General features: G+C 33.6%; 2 protein-coding genes across 2 annotated transcripts in view; one reads left to right on the top strand and one right to left on the bottom strand.

Annotated features, from left to right (window-relative positions):
* Dop1r2 (dopamine receptor 2) overlaps nt 1-1,689 on the bottom strand; it is a 29,191-nt gene extending 27,502 nt beyond the window's left edge. Inside the window, exon 1 of the mRNA XM_074258548.1 lies at nt 450-1,689. Coding sequence (XP_074114649.1) covers nt 450-1,657 — 1,208 coding nt within the window. The 5' untranslated portion in view covers nt 1,658-1,689. The remainder of the gene's footprint in view (nt 1-449) is intronic.
* The window catches only part of LOC141537517 (uncharacterized), an 81,313-nt gene that overhangs the window by 5,656 nt on the left and 53,462 nt on the right, over nt 1-22,195 (top strand). The gene's annotated exons all lie outside the window — the stretch shown is intronic.

Genomic DNA, 22,195 nt, shown 5'->3' with positions numbered 1-22,195 from the left:
AGGCAACTCGTTTGAAAGTTATAAAAAGCATACACAATTTCTTGACAAGTTTAAAGTTAAATATTTCCTCCTAACCAAATAAAAGTACCAAATAAAAATAAACTTGAGAATTTAATCTGCAATTGATTTTTTGAAATATTAGTGACTGGAGTGACCCAGTGACCAGGGCAACCAGGCGCTTTCTTTTTAGTTTGCATTTAGTTATTACATTTTACAGTCCGTTTAATTCAGTTTACTGCTATTTATTCACCGTACTCCTATGAACATACTTTACATTTATATTTTCTAATCTAAATGAATGTATTTTAAAATTTCATTCTGCGATCAAAGTCGACTTCAGTACATCTAAAAAATTATTTTCTGGGATTATCGAAATAAATATGGTAAGCGATGATAAATCATAGGTCATAAATTGTAAAAGTGTCAATAAACCATTAAAGTGAACTCACCGTCTGAAATCACGACTCCAACAAGCGTAGATAACAGGATTCATCCCGCTGTTAATCCACCCCAACCATGTGACTGCAGCGGAAACAATTTCCTCGTTCCAAATACACCGTGCACAGAATCCAGACAGTAGATTAACCACAAAAAATGGCAACCAACAGACGATAAATACGCCCATAACTATTCCAAGCGTTTTAGCAGCTTTTTTTTCCTTTGCAAATTTAGCTAATTTACGTGATAACGAAAAATTTTTTCCCAGATTTTGTTTATTGTTCAATCTTGTTGACGGCATACGTGAAAGTCCATTATTATGTAAAGTAAGTGGTTCTTCCATGTCCTGGATCTCTTCTGGAGTACTTGATGCCGTACGAAACAAATGCCTTGCATCAGTATTCGTAGCACCTCCCCTATGTATTCGTAAAGTAAGTTCTAATTCACCTGACGCCATCATTACTTGTTTTGTACCAAGTTTCAAACTACGCGTTTGAATCACAGCAGCTCGATAAATACGGTAATAAGTAAACACCATTACAAACAATGGCAAATAAAAACTGATTGTCGATGAAAATATCAAATACCCTAAATTTTCTGTAAACGGGCATTTGTCCTTCGGCACTATTTCAGTACGAACTGCACGCCACCAGGCTATGGCCGGGAACGATATTGCACTCGAACAAACCCATACAATTGCTATCAATATTGCGGCACGTCTACGGCTCATACGCATTGGATAGGTAAACGGATCAGTTATTGCCCAATAACGATCTAAGCTAATAACACACAGATTCAAAATTGACGCTGTTGAAAATAATACATCCAATGAACGCCACACGTCACACCAATCTGTGGTAAATAACCAGCGATTCTCTAATACTTCATATATTGCACTGAATGGCATCACAACTAATCCAACTAGACAATCGGCAAACGCTAAGGATGTCACAAAATAATTTGTCGCTGTATGTAAATAACGTTCACGGAATACTGCTAGTATCACTAAACCATTCCCGAATATCGTCGCCATTGAAAATAATATCAGTATCACGGCCAATATAGCACGATCACTTGCTAAATCCCACAAGTCATCAGATGTTCGATTCCCATTATAAGTTGAATTGTAATCCGTATAATTGAAATCACGAGTCATTATTGACTCATTCCAGAAAAATATTCCAGTTTCGTTCCTCATAACTACAGATTTCTTTTTCATTTAAGAGTCTACGTTTTTCAGGTTGGTAGACCTGTATTTGTATTAATTTTAAGTAGTTGATTTTTTTCCACCATTTTGATAGATTTTCAGAATCCGTCAACTTTACAGAAGGTGATACTTGGATATCTGAAACAGAGAGAAGAGAAATTACAAAACGTTTCAAAATTTGGATATTTTATTCATATTAAATTAAATGCCAATTGAAATAAAACGGATCAGTTTTCATAATCAGAGCTTCGCGCTTAAAATATGCAAAATTGAATAGCCAACAGTTCACACATCATAATGCTCATTGGGTTTTCGATAATTTTAAATTTTCTCCCGAACCAATCAACTGATTTTGATGCGGTTTGCGACAATTAAGTTAAAAGTCGATGAGATATTCAAAAAATTTTCAGTGCTGTAGTTTGAGAATAATTTTAAAAAGCTTCTTTCTTTTGTTTTTATTTTTTAGATTTTTCAAAATTTACTGGGCTGAATTGTATCAAATTCTCGCATAATCTAAGGAACATAGAACCTTATGATCTATTGTGAACTGCGTTTTGATCAATCAAGTCATTCACAAGTCATTTACTCACAAGAGATTTACTCACACATATCCTCTTAGATAGTCAGCCCCAACAGCAGTCTGGCACAAAAATCGTGATAAATTATCTGCATATAGATTTTTACATTTCTTGAAAAAGAAACTTACGGTAGATCATTCTTCAAGAATCATCGAAGAATCGCGGCAGATATTTGACCACGATTCTTAGACAAAGATGGGGCCAGAATTCGTCCGAAAAATGGCCAAAAATGGTGGAGCTCCCCACCACGACTTTTTGGGTCTCAGTCATGACGGCAGAAATTCTCATTTATACTTTATTACAATAAGTCTAGGTGAAATTTTTTTACCAATAATCTGGACAAATTTTGACAGCAGACTTATCACTAAACTTGACCAAATACTACTCCAGGGTCTGTTTTAAAAATCTTGCCCAAGTTTGTCGCCAGTCTAGACAAATATTCTTGGTTAACTGTCTGGCTAAAGAATCTTGTACGTGGGAGAATAGTTCCCTAGCACCTCGAAACGTAAAGATTGGATCAAAACTCGATTTTTGAAAATTGGAGCTAAACACGGAAAAAACGACTGTTTAGAATTTACAGAAAATCATTTTCAAAATATCCACAGTATATATTCTTCAAAATTTACAGAAAGACAGTGTAATTATTACTTGTGAGTTTATGTAAAAACTACGTATTTTTTTGTAAAATTTACAGATAAATTCTATGAAATTTCCCTGATTAAAAAAAAAGTATTGAGACAAAGAAAAAATATTGAAAAGTATTGGTTTTCTAGTCAATCCAATACTTTTCAATCCTTTTTTCTTTGTCTCAATACTTTTTTTTATTCAGGTATAAGAATATTATGTGATCGTTGCAGAGTAACTTCTTGAATTAAAATTATGTTTGATTATTGATTAAAAATGTAAATTATAATCTGTTAATTAGTAAATTTTTAATTTTTTTCATCATATGTGAATTTAATAATTTACTTATTTAATTAATTTTATCATATTTGAACAAATTTTTTTTTACTGATTATAAAAAAATAATTTGTATTGAAGTACACTGTAAAAAATCAGAAAAATTAAAATTTTTGGAAAAATTCAAAACCGTGATATAAATTAGTTTACAATGATGTAGACTGAAGCATTGCTTTTTAATTCAGTAAAATAAATTTCCAGTAATAGTAACAAAAAAAGTTATATTATAATTACAGACTCAATTTATTAAATTTACAGATTTATAATAACAAAATTTACCACGTAAAAATAACATAGTAAGTTCTGTAAATATTACATAAGTCGACTTATCGATAGAATTCTGTAAATTTTACGATTTCTTCTATAAATTTTACAACGTATTTTTTCCGTGAAACAATAACTCCTCAAATTGTTAATATTATCGATTTTCGTAACGGGAAGTCAAAAATTCTACCCAAATCTAAATTTTTATACTCAAAAAAATGTAAAAGTCATATTCCCGAGTTCGGAATGCTTGAAAAATCAGAACTATACAAAACTTTCAACTTAAAACGTAGAAAAACTTACTTATTCGTTTAAAAACAATGAAACGTCGAGGATAGATACTACGGGGTCAATGATTTTATCAATTTCTCGTTCAAAAAGTAAAATATTTAGAAATTACGGTGATAACAAAAAAATCAAGAACAATAAGAAGAAAAGAATGAGAGGGAGAGAGAAAGAGAGTAAAAGAGAAAGAGAGTTAGAGCAGGAGAGAGAATATAGTCTATAACCACAGGTTTGGAGAGGGTGACCCTTTCAACCGTGATCCGGGTAAATGTTTACCGCTACTTGATCAAAGCGAATTCGATTTGACAGGCCTAGCTACTGAACTACAAGTAGCTGGCTAGTATCGCTTCACACTTCTATGTTCTACAAGAGCACTTTACATGACAGTCTCAATATTCGCCTTAAATTGCCATAGTTTTACGAAAAACAAGCGGTTTAGAGCTTACAATTTCATAAAGCGCTTATCAGTGTCTTAAATATTTTGATGTGGATGCCGAACATATTTGTAAACTAAATTTATTAATTATAAAACTATTTGTTGTAGTAATATTGATTGCATAAAGATTAATTGTGTAACATGTAGTCCGTCAATTGTTGAATAGCCTGATCAATAAACACACATAGTATGGCTCATTTCATAAAAGTTGAATTAATACTTGCTGTCTTAAATTCTATTACTATTCAAATAATCCAAGAAGAGTTTTTAGAATCAAGATATCATTTGTGGAAGGTAAAATTTGATGTATTCCAAAAAAAAGAGCTCTAGGATGGTTGAATTCATTTTTTAAGGTTGCACTATAATCACACTCGCTTCGCTCATGTTTCGAATGTTCGGGCAGGCAATAAAACATACTAATCAAAATTTGAAATCCCAAAAATAAAAATGAAACGAGACAAGTTGCCACTTTTTGCCCGGAGGGCAAAAAAAATTTCAAAACAACGTAAGTGTCTAAAAGAACTGAAAAACAAAAATTAAAAATAACCGTGCAAAACATGAACTGCTTGCATGGATTAGTAAAAATTTCCTTAAATAAGTAATCATAAACTTATTTGAGGAAATTCTTACTAATTCATGCTGAAAGAGTGCTGGAACGTTGTTTTATCTTTATAATAATAATATATGAGAGTGTGAAGTTAGTCGAAACTCTAAAAAACTGGGACCTGATTCCTTATTGGTCGAAATTAAGGCGCGCGCGTGGCGCGCTATTTAAATTTCTAGTTGCTTATAAAAATTTAATTAGTTAACGTACTTTCGACCGGTAATGAAAAAAACAGTACACTGATAGAAAGGTTAGTTTGACTAAAAAAAAAATTTTAAAATAAGGAAAGCAATAAATTTCTTGAGTCAAAGAGAAAAATTCTTTAGCTAAGATAAAATTCTTGGTTTTAAAAAAAATTTCTTGACTCAAGAATTTTTTCTCTTGTCCCGAAAAATTTATTGTTTTCTTTCTAGTAATCGCGGTTCAAGAATTTTTGACTCGAGTGTAAGTAACCTCTCTACCATCAACACAAGTAGAAATTTTAAAGCTCTACCTTATGCAACCTGATGCGCATGCCCAAGACGAAGTCAAAGTAGGAATTCAAGTTATGGCCCTTGTAATGTAATATACCATGTACCATGTCACTCAATAATAGTAAAGTGTTAAAAATGAACAAATATTAATTAATATAATACTAAGATAGTATCATACAATTTTACACTGATAGAAGGAATTGTTTATATTTAATAAGCTTTATTAACTGTTGATAAATGATTTTTTAGCATCATAGGACTTAATAAATATCTATTAACAGTTAATAAGTAATCTATTAAGTACAATTTATTAACTGTTAATGAATATTTATTAATGGTTAATAAATGTTTGTTAACTGTTAACAAATATTTAGTTAAAGTAAAAAGCAAAAATAGTAATTTTCTTTTGATACTTTTGATAGTCCTGTAGCTGGATTACATGATAATAATTCGATTTACTAAATAAATTGACGTTTCTAATATTTAACAATATAAACGATAATTATGTAATGCAATTAAATATTATAATGTAATTAATGCAAATAATTTACAAAAATAATTTTTGTTTATAAGCAATCTTCATATCATGTGACATTGTAAGCGAAACAAATCCACTCAACAAAATATTTATTAACTATTAATAAATGTACTTTTTTCCCAAATAAATATTTGTTAAATATTAAAAAAAATTTATTAAAATTTAATAAATTAAATAATTGTCTTCAAATTAATTAAGTGACGATTAATATTCAATAAATCCTCCTATTAGTGTAAATTTTCAAACTTTTTCTGATTTTATTTTTCCGATAAAAACGTTTCACTAATTTTTTTATTTTAAAACTCAGCCATTAAAAAGTTACTACTTGATCAACGTTGTTTTTATTTTCTAACTGTTTAGATGTAATTAGTAGGCACATTAGCTTATGTACATTGACTAAGCTGAATATATGAATATTCTAAAAGCCAAAATTCGTGATGAATACCAAAGCGATCAACATAGTAATACTGAATAACCTGCAACAGTCAGTTAAGCTCTATTGTGAATGACTTAAATTTCACACTCTGAGTTCAGTATATCCCAGGGTTTGTGTGTCAAGAGCCAGTTGGTTCGTGAATCGTGTTTGTTATTCCAGTGTCAACAGCAGCTGTAGCTTAATACAACTCGAAGTGTTGTACCTCTTAAACGATACGAGACCAACATGCTTATTTCTTATTTAGAATCTTGAATAATTAAGTCTTATCATCATACTGATCTAAGCTTCCGTTCAGAATATCGTAAATTTTTTAATTTAGGAACTTACTGTATCGAAACGAATTCCAAACTTTCCTATCAAAAAAATTCACATGAGTTTATATGGGAATCCACATAGGAAAGTATGAATCCATGGATCCCTGTATGGGAAATCCACGTAGGAAATATTAATTTCTATAAGAATCTACATAGAAACCTGTGGGTTCATGGATTCCTGAATGGGGATTCCACATTGGAAGTATGGATTCCTATAGTGAATTTATATAAGTAGAATAAAAATAGCCCTTATAAGAACGTGACTTCTTTTTTTTATTTATTTTTTTTTTAAAGTTTAATTTTTATTTATCAAAAAAAAAAAAGTTACATGGAATGTTCTTGTAGAATAAAAAATACAATAAAAAAACTGTGAAACAATCATCATAAAAAAGTTTGGAAAATCCAAAAGTGTACGCCTCATAATCTCATTTTTTTCTTCTCTCGTCCTTGTTAACATGTTTATATAAATAAATAAAAACATATAATAAACTAATATACCATAAACCAATATAAACGAAATGAAAAATATCTTCACAACGTACTATTAAAAATATTAAAATGTAGAAAAACACCTCAATAGTCAATGTAACTTTACCGTGACTTATAAGTAAGTACCATTTATAGATATAAGATAGAGTTACATTCACGAGGTTACAACTTAAGATTTTACATTTGACTTTATTTTTTTTTTTTTTATTTATTTTTATTCAATAAACAAATTAAAAAAATGCTTTTAAAGAAATTTAGCAATTTTTTTTAATGTTTTTTTTTTATCTTTATAACTGCTAACAATCAAATAATTAATCAAATTCAAATAAAATAATAAAAAAACAAAAACAGAACCCTTGTGGAAATAATTCTCTGAAAAAACTCTTGAAAAGTCTTTATAACTCTGAATAAGACTTTTCGAAAGTCTTCACATCCCTAACTAAGTAAAGGAAAGACTTAATAAGTCTTCAAAACTCTGCAATACTCTTCAAAAGTCAAATTTTCCCTGCAATTTCGGAATTTCTCAAAGAGTTATTAAGACTTGATAAGACTTGTTCAGTTTTACAGGAAAAGAAGAAAATATTTCTTTTCAGAAAAATTGCTTATCAGAATTAAATAAAACTATAAAAAAGAATTAATGCATGTTTTAAAAAAATTTTTTTTAAATAATATTTTCATCACGAAAATACTTTGATGGGCATCGAATCACTCATAGTTGAGCAAGTCAAAACATCAACAGCAAATGAAGTGCACTTGATGTTGGAAACAGATACTACTCAAAGAGTAAATCCAATCGGTATTTAATTTGGATTATCAAATATTAAAGTCAACTTTCTAGGTAGGAAAGAATTTTCTATCCACACGCTATCTGCTGGAATTAATTGATACCTAACATATTTTAGTTTATGAATTTACAGTTAGAATCTTTGAGTGTTCTTAGTTTCTAATAGGTGGCATGTGGTTAGAAAATTCTTTCCTACCTAGAAAGTTGACTTTAATATTTGATAGTCCAAATTAAATACCGATTGGATTTACTCTTTGAGTAATATCTGTTTCCAACAGCAAGTGCACTTCATTTGCTGTTGATGTTTTGACTTGCTCAACTATGAGTGATTCGATGCCCATCAAAGTATTTTCGTGATGAAAATATTATTTAAAAAAAATTTTTTAAAAATATTCATTAATTCTTTTTTATAGTTTTATTTAATTCTGATAAGTAATTTTTTTGAAAAGAAATATTTTCTTCTTTTCCTGTAACACTGAACAAGTCTTATCAAGTCTTAATAACTCTTTGAGAAATTCCGAAATTGCAGGGAAAATTTGACTTTTGAAGAGTATTGCAGAGTTTTGAAGACTTATTAAGTCTTTCCTTCACTTAGTTAGGGATGTGAAGAATTTCGAAAAGTCTTATTCAGAGTTATAAAGACTTGTCAAGAGTTTTTTCAGAGAACTATTTCCACAAGGGAAAACTCTGCTATGGTTTAGTAGCGCCATAACTCTAAGGTGAGGAAAAAAAATACTATAATAAAATGTATAGATAAATATACAAAAAGATCAACAGTCATAAATTAGTTTTTTAGAAATAATAATTTAACGATAGTGAATTGAACACTCATATTAACTAAGAAATTCTGTTGTGTGTTACTTTAGATAATTAAAAAAAAATTATTCGGGTACGATCATTTTTTCGACCAATTTTGTTGCCACATACACCCATCCATACACGGCCGTCCAGAAAAGATTATGTTAAATGTTATTATTTACTATGTTAAACAAAAAAATTGTTATTGAATTATATTTTATGTGCCTGACAAATTATTTGAATTGATATTAGTGTACTTAAATTAACCTGTAAGTGGAATATAAATAACAAAAAATCAATTTCAGTTTCGAGAAAATTGCTTTTTTTGAAATATCGAGAGTAGAGCACAACTTCAACGCTTCGCTTATGAAGCGTGCAATAATATTAATTTTTCTTAGCTGGCTATACTAAATAGATCTCGCTAAGAGTCATATAGGAAAAATTGCACTTGTATAGTGTCAGAAACATAAGTAATGTTAACATTCTTAGTTAAGTCAAATAGTTTTATGAAAGATGTAAAAGTTGTGATGTAAGTACCTGACTTAGGCCAGTGAGTAGCTTAAAAGACTGTCAACCATGAGGTACCAGGTTCAAGTCCATCAGACGTGGACAGTTTTTTCATTAGATAAAATTACAAAATCTTTGTTCCAGAATTAATTGCAATTGATAATTAATTAATAGCAATTATTTCATAATTATTTTAAATTTTTTAAATAATTTTTTATTCGCCTGATTAATATGAGAATCTATGTAGAATCCCACCCGGGATTCCTATATAGGAAACCATATGGAGATCTATCCGAAAACGCCATATGGGAATCCAGGCTGGTTTCCCATTTGGACTTTTTTGATAAGGTTGTATTACTTAGTGAAAATTTTGAAAACTTATAAAATAGTATTTTATTTTATCAACAGGTAGCTTATCTATTAAAAAAAGTCTTTTCAAATGATTTAATAGAGATATTTATGGATCAATACTTTTCAAGCTACAGATTATCGCTTGATCATGTTACTTCTATTTGACTTCAGAAAAGTTTTGACTAAGTTAATACGAAAATCATATTGACTGCATAGATTTGATCAGAGATGAGCGGATCTTATTCAAATCATATAGTTAAACTCAATTCGATGTTTAAGTTAAATAGCGCTGAAAAAAAAGTTTTCTGCTCGGCACCATCTACACGGAAATAAAATTGAACGAATTTTTACAATTTGACTATCGTAATTTTTACTAAATAAATTAGTAACGGTAGACACCATACTTTCCATCTATTAAATTTTACGATCTACATGGAAAGAAAAATATGGGAACTATTCCCATAATTTTAGGGGAACAGTTTCCAGGTAATTATAGGAACTTTTCCCATAAGTTATGGGAACTGTCTCCATAATTATAGGAATGATTTCTATACAATTATAGGAAACATTCCTATAATATTATGGGAAATATTCCCATAATAATATAGTAATGGTTCCTATATCATTATGGGAATCATTTTCAAAATATAATAAAGATAAAATCATTGTGCGGAGTGACTTCGAAATGATTCCTATAATATATACACGGAAAAAAAAAAGTTGGGGCTGCCAGATGATTTTTTCATGGATCAGCCACATGATTATTATGTGACAGCAGTATAATTTTCATATAGTAAGCAATAATAGTTAAAACAGCAATAATAATTATATAATAATAATAATAATAATAATAACTTGGACAACAACAATCCCTTTGTAGGACGGCAAGTAAGTATATCTAAAAAGATAACTTACTCCCAACAACAGCTTGACGCGGTAAACGAAGATCTCCGTGCAACCATCCTGGAGGACTCCACCCTGCTCACTGTGAGCCAGGTTGTGTATGGTGCAGCAGTTTCGGCTTTTCCGAGAGAGAGACATTGTCTCTCGATCGAGGCAAGGTTGAGACAGCGCATCTTACAACTTGGCTCCAAAATTGACAGATCCCGGAAACATGTCTCCCGCATTCAGTGTGTGATTGAGTTCGAAACAACTCAAAAAGCATACACGCCCCGAATTCGACGAATTGTTGCTGAACTTCGGTGGCGTCATCACACACTGAACAAGAGTACTCTTCTTGTCATCAAAGAAGAGTCTCTTAATAAATTGCGGGCTCTAGTGACTGCCAAAAAGTCACTAGAGAAAAGGCTGACGCGGTTGGTCGACAACTCGTTGTTTCGATCCAGCCCTTCACGGTTTCTGACAGCAAAGACCGATGTTACTGGAACTTATCCAACACCTGAGCGGGTGGAAGCTTTTTGGACTGAGTTGTATGGAGATCAACCAATCGTGAACGCCAATACTCCAGCTCTGCACGACTTCAAAGTATTCTGTCGGGAACACCGTCGACAGAATGCTGATGAAGAGAGCCCTGCAGTCAGTGTGGATGAAGTTCGTTCAGCTCTAAATGGCAGCAAAAATTGGGCTGCCCCGGGACCAGATGGCATTAATGTCTTCTGGTGGAAGAAGTTTACTTCTACCCACCTCCATCTGGCCCGCATATTTACATCATACATTAGAGCTGACGATCCGATTCCGGACTGGCTTGTAGAAGGGCGAACCGTACTGATACCTAAAAAAGGTGACTTGTCTGACCCTAAGAATTTCAGGCCTATCACCTGCTTGAATGCGGTTTATAAAATTTTTACAAAAATTTTAAATAACCGTATCTTGCAGCAGATAGAGCCTGTATGGTAACAGATATATGAACAACGTGGCAGTAAAAGAGGCCTGTCAGGTTGCAAGGAGAACCTGATAGTGGATCGATGCGTCTTACAAGATGCGATCTACTATCAACGCAACCTGTCAATGGCTTGGATTGACTATCGCAAGGCATTTGACTCAACTCCACATGAGTTGATTTTATATCTACTCAAATGCCTGGGAGTCAATCCCGAAATAGTGGAATGCATTCGGCGTACAATGCAGCTCTGGCGAACGCGTTTTCACATTGGAAGTGGAAACGCATTGCACGTAACCGGAGTTGTAGAGTACAAACGAGGGGTCTTCCAAGGCGATTCCTTGAGCCCCCTGCTGTTTTGCATTTCACTGCTGCCTATATCTGTTGCTCTCCGTAAAACTCGTGGGTACTCTGTGGGGCCTCCGGGTGATCGAAAATATTCGATCACCCATCTGCTTTATATGGATGATCTGAAGCTATATAGTGCTGATGAAGATCATCTACAAGCAGCCCTCAACATCGTAGCAGAGTACACACGAGATGTCGGAATGTCTTTTGGGGTGGACAAGTGTGCGGTCGTACGTCTGGCGAGGGGTAAGTGCTCTGATACCGGTGATGATGTCGAGTTAGTGGATGGGAGTGTCTTAAGACAATTAGACGCCGGGGAGTTGTATAGATATCTAGGAATGGAAGAGCACCGCATGCATGCGGTCTCTGAAGTCCGAACAACTCTCCAGAGCGAGTATGTTAGGAGACTCCGGAAAATTTGGTCCTCCGAACTTTCCGGCAAAAACAAAGTCTCAGCTACTAACATGCTCGCTGTCCCAGTCTTACTATACTCTTTCGGTGTCCTGAAATGGGCCCGAAAGGATTTACGAGATCTCGACATCAAAACCCGTAAGATCATTAATATGAATCGGAGCATGCACCCCAATTCATCAGTCGCCAGATTATACCTCTCCCGGTCCATCGGTGGGAGAGGTTTGCAGAGTTTGGAGCGGCTTCACGACCGTTTGGTCCTAGGTTTAACACACGAAGTTGTCAATTTCACTGCAGACGAGGATGACTTTCTTATGCAAATTGTACATAAACATGAAAATGCGCATAAGGGGTCATTCTTGTATAAGGCAGCAATATATGCGGCAAGAACCCTTGGTCTTGGAGAAATAAACGCTCTTATGGAACTCCGAAAGGAGGAATTTAAGAGCGTCATCAGGAACGCCGAGGAAAAACTACTCCTTGGCGAACTGATGGACAAGTCCATGCACAGCGTGTTCTTTAAACACGTGCGTGATCATGGCTTGTCCATCCAGCTGACGTTTTCCTTCTTAAAGTCAGCGGGCCTGATGTCCGAAACTGAAGGGTTCATATTTGCCTGCCAAGATGGTGTCATTAACACTCTTGAGTACCGTAGCAAGGTGCTCCAGGTGCAGCTTCCGGACACGTCCTGTAGGAGGTGTAGACAACATCCGGAGACGCTTATGCACCTTTTGTCGGCATGTCCAGTGCTGGCGAGAGGTGCATATATCCAGCGTCACAATGCTGCCCTGAGAGTACTGTACTACTATCTTCGTCATTGCTACGGTATTGACGTGACACCAGTGCTGCCTTATTTGCCAGGAGATATTCCCCAGGTTGTTGAGAATGACGGTTGCAAAATTTATTGGAACATGCCATTTGCAACAACCCGGCGGATAGATCACAACAAACCTGATATTGTGCTCTTCGACAAGGCCACTCGTGACATTTATGTCATTGAGGTCTCGGCCCCGGCTGAATACAACATCTCAGCCAAAGAAGAGCACAAAAGACAAATATATCAGGATCTCCTGTTTGAAATTGGCAAACTTTACCCAGGTTACCGTGTCAAGCTTGTCGTCCTGATTGTTGGCGTCCTAGGAGGAATGAAACAGTCTTTTATATCCTCACTTGCCAAAGTTCCAGCTTGCTCATCAAAAGCTGAGTTCTTGGCAGTTAGGATGCAGAAGCCTGTTTTACTTGGTTCTCTCCGTCTCTTAAGGGAAATGACTTTGGCCTGCTGTGATCACTAACCGCCTTGTTGTGCAGAGTGGTCCAGCAGTAACGGATGGAGCTCAGGCTGGGCCCTCGGAGAATCGGACTCCGGGGATAACCCCCCTGAGCATTTAATAGCAAAATAATAATAATAATAATAATAATAATATTAATGGTTGACAACTCGTTGTTTCGATCCAGCCCTTCACGGTTTCTGACACCAAAGACCGATGTTACCGGGAATTATCCAACACCTGAGCAGGTGGAAGCTTTTTGGACTGAGTTGTATGGAGATCAACCAAACGTGAACGCTAACACTCCAGCTCTGCACGACTTCAAAGCATTCTGTCGGGAACACCGTCGGCAGAATGCTGATGAAGAGAGCCCTGCAGTCAGTGTGGATGAAGTTCGTTCAGCTCTAAATGGCAGCAAAAATTGGGCTGCCCGGGGACCAGATGGCATTAATGTCTTCTGGTGGAAGAAGTTTACTTCTACCCACCTCCATCTGGCCCGCATATTTACATCATACATTAGAGCTGACGATCCGATTCCGGACTGGCTTGTAGAAGGGCGAACCGTACTGATACCTAAAAAAGGTGACTTGTCTGACCCTAAGAATTTCAGGCCTATCACCTGCTTGAATGCGGTTTATAAAATTTTTACAAAAATTTTAAATAACCGTATCTTGCAGCAGATAGAGCCTGTATGGCAACAGATATATGAACAACGTGGCAGTAAAAGAGGCCTGTCAGGTTGCAAGGAGAACCTGATAGTGGATCGATGCGTCTTACAAGATGCGATCTACTATCAACGCAACCTGTCAATGGCTTGGATTGACTATCGCAAGGCATTTGACTCAACTCCTCATGAGTTGATTTTATATCTACTTAAATCCCTGGGAGTCAATCCGGAAATAGTGGAATGCATTCGGCGTACAATGCAGCTCTGGCGAACGCGTTTTCACATTGGAAGTGGAAACGCATTGCACGTAACCGGAGTTGTAGAGTATAAACGGGGGGTCTTCCAAGGTGATTCCTTGAGCCCTCTGCTGTTTTGCATTTCGCTGCTGCCTATATCTGTTGCACTCCGTAAAACTCATGGGTACTCTGTGGGGCCTCCGGGTGATCGAAATTATTCGATCACCCCTCTGCTTTACATGGATGATCTGAAGCTCTATAGTGCTGATAAAGATCATCTACAAGCGGCCCTCAACATCGTAGCAGAGTACACACAAGATGTCGGAATGTCTTTTGGGTTGGACAAGTGTGCGGTCGTACACCTGGCGAGGGGTAAGTGCTCTGATACGGGGGATGATGTCGAGTTAGTAGATGGGAGCCTCTTAAGACAATTAGACGCTGGAGAGTTGTATAGATATCTAGGAATGGAAGAGCACCGTATGCATGCGGTCTCTGAAGTCCAAACAGCTCTCCGGAGCGAGTATGTTAGGAGACTCCGGAAAATTTGGTCCTCCGAACTTTCCGGCAAAAATAAAGTCTCAGCTACTAATATGCTCGCTGTCCCAGTCTTACTATACTCTTTCGGTGTCCTGAAATGGGCCCGAAAGGATTTACGAGATCTCGACATCAAAACCCGTAAGATCATTATTGGCGTCTTGATTGTTGGCGTTCTAGGAGGGATGAAACAGTCTTTTGTATCCTCACTTGCCAAAGTTCCAGCTTGCTCATCAAAAGCTGAGTTCTTGGCAGTTAGGATGCAGAAGGCTGTTATACTTGGTTTTCTCCGTCTCTTAAGGGAAATGACTTTGGCCTGCTGTGATTACTAACCGCCTTGTTGTGCGGAGTGGTCCAGCAGTAACGGATGGAGCTCAGGCTGGGCCCTCGGAGAATCGGACTCCGGGGATAACCCCCCCCTGAGCATTTAATAACAAAATAATAATAATAATAATAAGCTATATTATTAAGAGAATAAGAAAAATTTTGTGGCCAGTGTATTTATATGACAAAATGGGTTTTTGCTTGAAGTTGTGTCTTTTCAAGGTTTTATATCATTCTCACCAATAGTCAATTAATTATAATAAGAATTGAGGCTGCATCCGAAAATGCTCTGTGTCTAGATACTTAATGAAAAAATGACCTTGTATCTGGTAAACTTTTGACATTTTTGAAGATATAAGCTCTTCCCGATTACACTCGCCAAGAGATTTAATTTGAATACCCACATGCATTTTGATATATTTTTCATATACAGGGTGTCTCTGAAGTGGCGGGAGTAATTGTTGGGGTCGATAGAGAAAAAAATACTGAATCGAAAGTTCCTGAGCCAAAAATTTTTTTGGGCCATAGAATTTGAGTTATGAATTAAAAACGATAGCCAATCAGAAGCGCGCTATTCGAGAAATGAAAATGAGCGGGGAAGTAGAGGAGACGCGAGAGTGAGATGCTGCAATAGCAGCTTACTCGCTCACACAAAGCCGAGCATGAGAGGGGATTGTGACGCTATGAGCCGAGTACGTAAGTGTGAATGAGTGGATGTATGAGGTCGCAAGCGGACGGCTTAATGTATGAGCGTGTGTCCGTGTATCGCAGCATTATTGGAGGCGTTGTAACGCTGAATTAAAGCTAACCGGGTACTCTAAGACAGAGGAAAAAATTTTAATTTTTATTTTTATTCGAAAAAATTTAATAAAAAAATAAAAAAAGGCCCAAGATTTAACCAGACCCACAGAAACGGAGAGTAAATTTTTAATTCTCATTTATTTTGTTGGGGATTATTTTCAAATACAAAAAAAAAAAAAAGGCTAAGATTCAACTGGAATCCAAAAAGAGATGGATGAAAAAAATTTTATTTTTTATTTTTAATCAGCAAAATTATTTTTCTTTAAAAAAGAGCCCAATCTCGACTGGAGCAAGAAAAAATGATTGAAAAATTTTATTATTAATTTTCAATCAACAAAATTATTATAAAAAAATAAATGGGCCCAAGTCTCAACCGGACCCAAACAAACGGATAAAAATTTTTATTACTTACTTAATTTGCTGGAAATTATCTTTAAAAACGAAAAAATGCCCAAGACTCGATCGGATCCAAAAAAATAACAGTACAAAAATTTTTTCCTTATTTTCAATCAGCAAAATTGTTTCTTTTAAAAAACGGCCCAATCTCGACTGGAGCAAAAAAATGATTAAAAAATTTTATTATTAATTTTCAATCAACAAAATTATTTAAAAAAAAAAATAGTCCGCAGACTCAACCGGACCCAAACAAACAGATAGATAGTTTTAATTACTTATTTATTTTGATGGGAATTATTTTAAAAAACGAAGAAAATCGCCCAAGACTCGACCGGACCCAAAAAAAAAAAAAAAAATAAATTGAAAAATTTTGTTTTCATTTTCAATCAGCCAAATTAATTTCTTTTCGAAACAAGGCCCAATCTCAAACAGACTAAGAGAAACTAATTAAAAAATTTTATTTTTATTATTAATCAAATATTATTTAAAAAAGAAAATAAGCCACAGACTTAACCGGACTTAAACAAACGGATAGAAAATTTTTATTACTTACTTAATTTGCTGGAAATTATCTTTAAAAACGAAAAAATGCCCAAGACTCCATCAGACCGAAAGGGAGATGAATAAAAAAATTTTACTATTCATTTTTAATCATCATAATTAACTTTTTTATAATAAAAGGCTCAATTTCGACCGGACCCAGAAAAAATGATCCAAAAATTTTATTTTTTATTGTTGATCATCAAAACTAATTAAAAAAACAAATGAGGCCCTAGACTCAACTGGACCCAAACAAACGGATAAATAATTTTTATTACTTATTTATTTTGCAGGAAATTATTTTTGAAAACGATAAAAATGCCCTAGACTCGACCAGACCCGAAATAAAATAAATTGAAAATCTTTGTTTTTCTATTTTTAATCAGCAAAATTATTTTCCTTTGAAAAAGGGCCTGATCTCGACTGGAGCAAGAAAAAATAATTGAAAAGTTTTATAATGAATTTTTAATCAACAAAATTTTTTAAAAAAGAAAATAGGCCCCAGACTTAACTGGACCCAAACAAACGGAAAGAAAACTTTTATTCCTGTTTTTTTGTTGGGAATTATTTTTCGAAACAAAAAAATTGCCCAAGACTCGACCGGACCCGAAAAAGATAAATCGAAAAATTTTATTTCTAAATATTAATTAACTAAATTATTAAGAAAAAAAAATAGACCCAAGACGCAGCAGGACCCAAATAAACGGATAGAAATTTTTTATTACTTGATCACCAAGATTAATTTTCCTTGAAAAGAAAGGCCCAATCTCAAACAGACTTCGAATAACTGATTGAAAAATTTTATTATCAATTATTAATTAACAACATTATTCTTAAAAAAAAATTAATAGGCCCCAGACTCAATCGGACCCAAACAAACGGATCGAAAACTTTTATTTCCCATTCATTTTGCTAGGAATTATTTTTAAAAACGAAAAAAATGCCCAAGACTCGACCAGAGCCAAGAATAGAAGAATGCAAAAAAATTTATTTTCTCTTTTCAATAACAAACAAAAATTTATTGAACAAAAATCAGCCTAATCTTGACAAGACGATAAAAAACTGATTGAAAAAATTTATTATCAATTATTAATTGACAAAATTATTTCAAAAAAGAAAATAGGCCCCAGACTCAACCGGACCAAAACGAACAGATAGAAAATTTTTATTACTTATTTCTTATGCTCGGAATAATTTTTGAAAACAGAAGGAATTGCCCAAGACTCAACCGGACCCAACCAAACGGATGGAAAACTTTCATTTCTCATTTATTTTGCTGGGAATTATTCTGTAAAATAATTTTTCAATTAATCGTCAGGTAAAATGTCAAAAAATAAATTAAAACAAACATTGAACTCAAGTCCCAATAATTTTGATATTTTAATTAAAATTATTTTTTAATTAATTGACAGGTAAAATGTCAAATAAGGAATTGAGGAATTGAAAAAATCGCTCTCGAGTCCTGATAATTTTGATATTTTTATTAAAATTATTTATCAGTTAATTAACAGGTAAAATGTCAACTAATAAATTAAAAAAAAATTGAACTCAAGTCCGAATAATTTTGATATTTTTAATAGAATTATCTATCAGTGAATTAACAGGTAGAATGTCAAATTATAAATTAAGAAAAAAATTGAACTCAAGTCCGAATAATTTTGATATTTTTATTAGAATTATCTATCAGTGAATTAACAGGTAGAGTGTCAAATTATAAATTAAAAAAAATTGAACTCAAGTCCGAATAATTTTGATATTTTTATTAGAATTATCTATCGGTGAATTAACAGGTAGAATGTCAAATTATAAATTAAGAAAAAAATTGAACTCAAGTCCATTGTTTGTCCGGTTGATTCTGGGCCCTATTTTTTTTTCAAAATAATTTTCTCGATTAATAATAAAAATAAAATTTTTCAATCAGTTTCTTCTAGTCCGGTTGAGATTGGGCCTTTTTTGAAGAAACATGATTTTGGTGATTGAAAATAAGGAAAAATTCTTTTAATTATTTTTTTGGGTCCGATCGAGTCTTGGGAATTTTCTTCGTTTTTAAAAATAATTTCCACCAAATTAAGTAAGTAATAAAAATTTTTATCCGTTTGTTTGGGTCCGGTTGAGACTTGGGCCCATTTATTTTTTATAATAATTTTGTTGATTGAAAATTAATAATAAAATTTTTCAATCATTTTTTCTTGCTCCAGTCGAGATTGGACTCTTTTTTAAAGAAAAATAATTTTGCTGATTAAAAATAAAAAATAAAATTTTTTCATCCATCTCTTTTTGGATTCCAGTTGAATCTTAGCCTTTTTTTTTTTATTTGAAAATAATCCCCAGCAAAATAAATGAGAATTAAAAATTTACTCTCCGTTTCTGTGGGTCTGGTTAAATCTTGGGCCTTTTTATTTTTTTTTATTAAATTTTTTCGAATAAAAATAAAAATTAAAATTTTTTCCTCTGTCTTAGAGTACCCGGTTAGCTTTAATTCAGCGTTACAACGCCTCCAATAATGCTGCGATACACGGACACACACTCATACATTAAGCCGTCCGCTTGCGACCTCATACATCCACTCATTCACACTTACGTACTCGGCTCATAGCGTCACAATCCCCTCTCATGCTCGGCTTTGTGTGAGCGAGTAAGCTGCTATTGCAGCATCTCACTCTCGCGTCTCCTCTACTTCCCCGCTCATTTTCATTTCTCGAATAGCGCGCTTCTGATTGGCTATCGTTTTTAATTCATAACTCAAATTCTATGGCCCAAAAAAATTTTTGGCTCAGGAACTTTCGATTCAGTATTTTTTTCTCTATCGACCCCAACAATTACTCCCGCCACTTCAGAGACACCCTGTATATACATTGTAACAGTTTTATCTGTTCAGGTTAGCCCCTAATCAATTTTAAAATTAACTAACAAAACTAATAACAATAAAAATTATCAGGGCGCCACCAGGATTATTAATCACGGTTCCTGGAACCGGTCCAGAGCTGAGAAAACTTATCTTAGGGTAGAGAGAGTGGAGGAAGGTGCTGTTGAATAATAAAATCTTAACTAACAATATATCGATATTTATTAACAATAAAAATTTAACAAACTTAACAAATTTAAGCGCTCACACACACACTTATAATCTAACGAAGCGGAGAATAACTGCGAAATAAACGATATTTACAAACGAACCTCCAATTGACGATACGATGACTAGACGGGCTTTTTTGAACGAACGGTCTCCCACACCTGCTTAAAACTAGATGGGCTTTTCTTAACGAACGGTCTCCCACACCTGACCTAAAACTAAGCTTAAAATTTAACGTCCACCGGACGACCAAAACTAACTCCACACTTTACAACTTAAAACTAAGTCCACAGGACTACCGCACTTAACACTATTAACACTTTCTATCACGCATAACCCGTTCAATTCTTCACACACATAACCCACACTTCGCTTAAATAATTTATTTTTAATTTTAAAAATGATTTTAAATTAATTACAATTTACTTTTATTTTACTCAATCATTGGCTATCGGTGAAACGAAAATTCCTATATAATGACCAATTTCTTACTAAATTTGTTTTCGTGTTGACCTTGACTCAATATCACTGATTACTTAGACTTAATATCCACGCTGACAATTATCAAGTGTCATTTATTTTAATTTAATTACTTTACGGACTTAATCCCCATTATTTTACTTAAATTTATACTTGTTAAAATAATTTTATAATATAATAATTTCGATAAAAATTTCCTAATATAACCTTCTTAATAATTTTCCTTGATCGGTATTGTTTTTCAATAATAAATTCTTACTATAATGTTGTTCACAATTAATACTTAAAAATTTTCCGATCTATCTTATTTTCAATAATAAATTCTAAATATAACAATCTTAACAATTTTCCACTCTATAATATTCTCAATTAATAATTTTCTTAATATAAAACATTCTTAGTAATTAATTCTTAATATAAAATATTATCAACAATTTTCTGATTGTTTTATCAATTATAAAAATTTGACACGAGTCGAAATAGTCAATTTCAATTGCTAGAACATTCGCTAGTCAAGTCTTTGCTTGACCTTGGGTATTGGAATTTATGCGACACACAACTGACGCTTGACGAAAATTCCACGAATAAAAATTTGTCTCTTTTCTCAATGACAAAGATCAATCAATTTTACTCAGTTAATTATTGAAAAATTAATTTAATGAATTTTCTTAGATGTTAGTTAATTGATTGAAAACTTTTAGATATTAAAACTTCCCCCGCAAGGTCGATCGAGCGATCCCCGGGTATAAACCCCCATGAAAATCACTCAATCCAAAAACTAGCAAATGTTCTACGATTTAATTATTGAATAAAATTTTCGTCGATTAACGATCCAATTGATAAATAATTAGGAGAAGTAACTGGGTATTGGATAAACCGCGGTCCACTTCCTTCCCACAGAGCAATAATTGACATCTTGACGAACAAAACGATGATCTAACTCACTCGTTGAGGATGAAGTCCTAGTTGTAGTTGGCTTCCTTCGTCTCGTCACTACTCTCGGGAACGGTCCTTTTTGATTTCCGTGGCACTCAGTCTGGCGGTCACACTACTTCTCCCTGTTCCACTGCACGGCTCACCTATTTTAACCCAAACTCACCCCCTCCTATTCTCCCTTTAGGCCCGAAGATCGAGACGCGCCAGTGCTATGTCGAATAATTATCGATATTCGGTGACTTATCGATTAAGGGTAATTTTACCCTGTTACAACATATATAATATATATATATATAACATACCTAAAAAATTGATGTGGATACTCAAATGAAAGGTCTCGATGAGTGTAACTTTAGATGAGCTTATATCTTTAAAAATGTCAATAGTTCACAAGATACAAGGTCATTTCTTAATTATAGATTTAGAGATAAAGCATTTTCAAATGCAACCTAAATATCTATCATCATAAATTGACTATCGACGAGAATGATATGAAACCTTAGAGAGGCACAAATTTAAGACAAGTCCTTTGCAATGACACTAATTTTCACTAAGAAAATCGATTTTATCATGTGACTATCCAGGAGACAAAATTTTTCTCATTCTCTTAATAATAAATTATTATTATTATTTAATTGTTATTGTTGTTTTAACTATTGTTACCTGCCACATGAAAATCCGTATCTTCCACAGGAATGTATCATCTGGCAGTCCCAATTTTTTTTTTTTTTTCCGTGTAGGATTTAAACCTATACATTGTGGGAACCATTCCTATATTATTATGGGATTCATTTCCATAATGGTATAGGAATAATTCCCATAATTGTTTCTCGTGTATATAAATATTAAATAATATGCAACTTATGTGGAATTACTCAT

This window comes from Cotesia typhae, unplaced genomic scaffold (genome assembly GCF_013202065.1).
Source record: "Cotesia typhae breed Kobodo isofemale line unplaced genomic scaffold, CoteBio_Ctyphae scaffold_91, whole genome shotgun sequence".
Lineage (NCBI taxonomy): Eukaryota > Metazoa > Arthropoda > Insecta > Hymenoptera > Braconidae > Cotesia > Cotesia typhae.
This window is presented reverse-complemented; position numbering and strand designations above follow the sequence as displayed.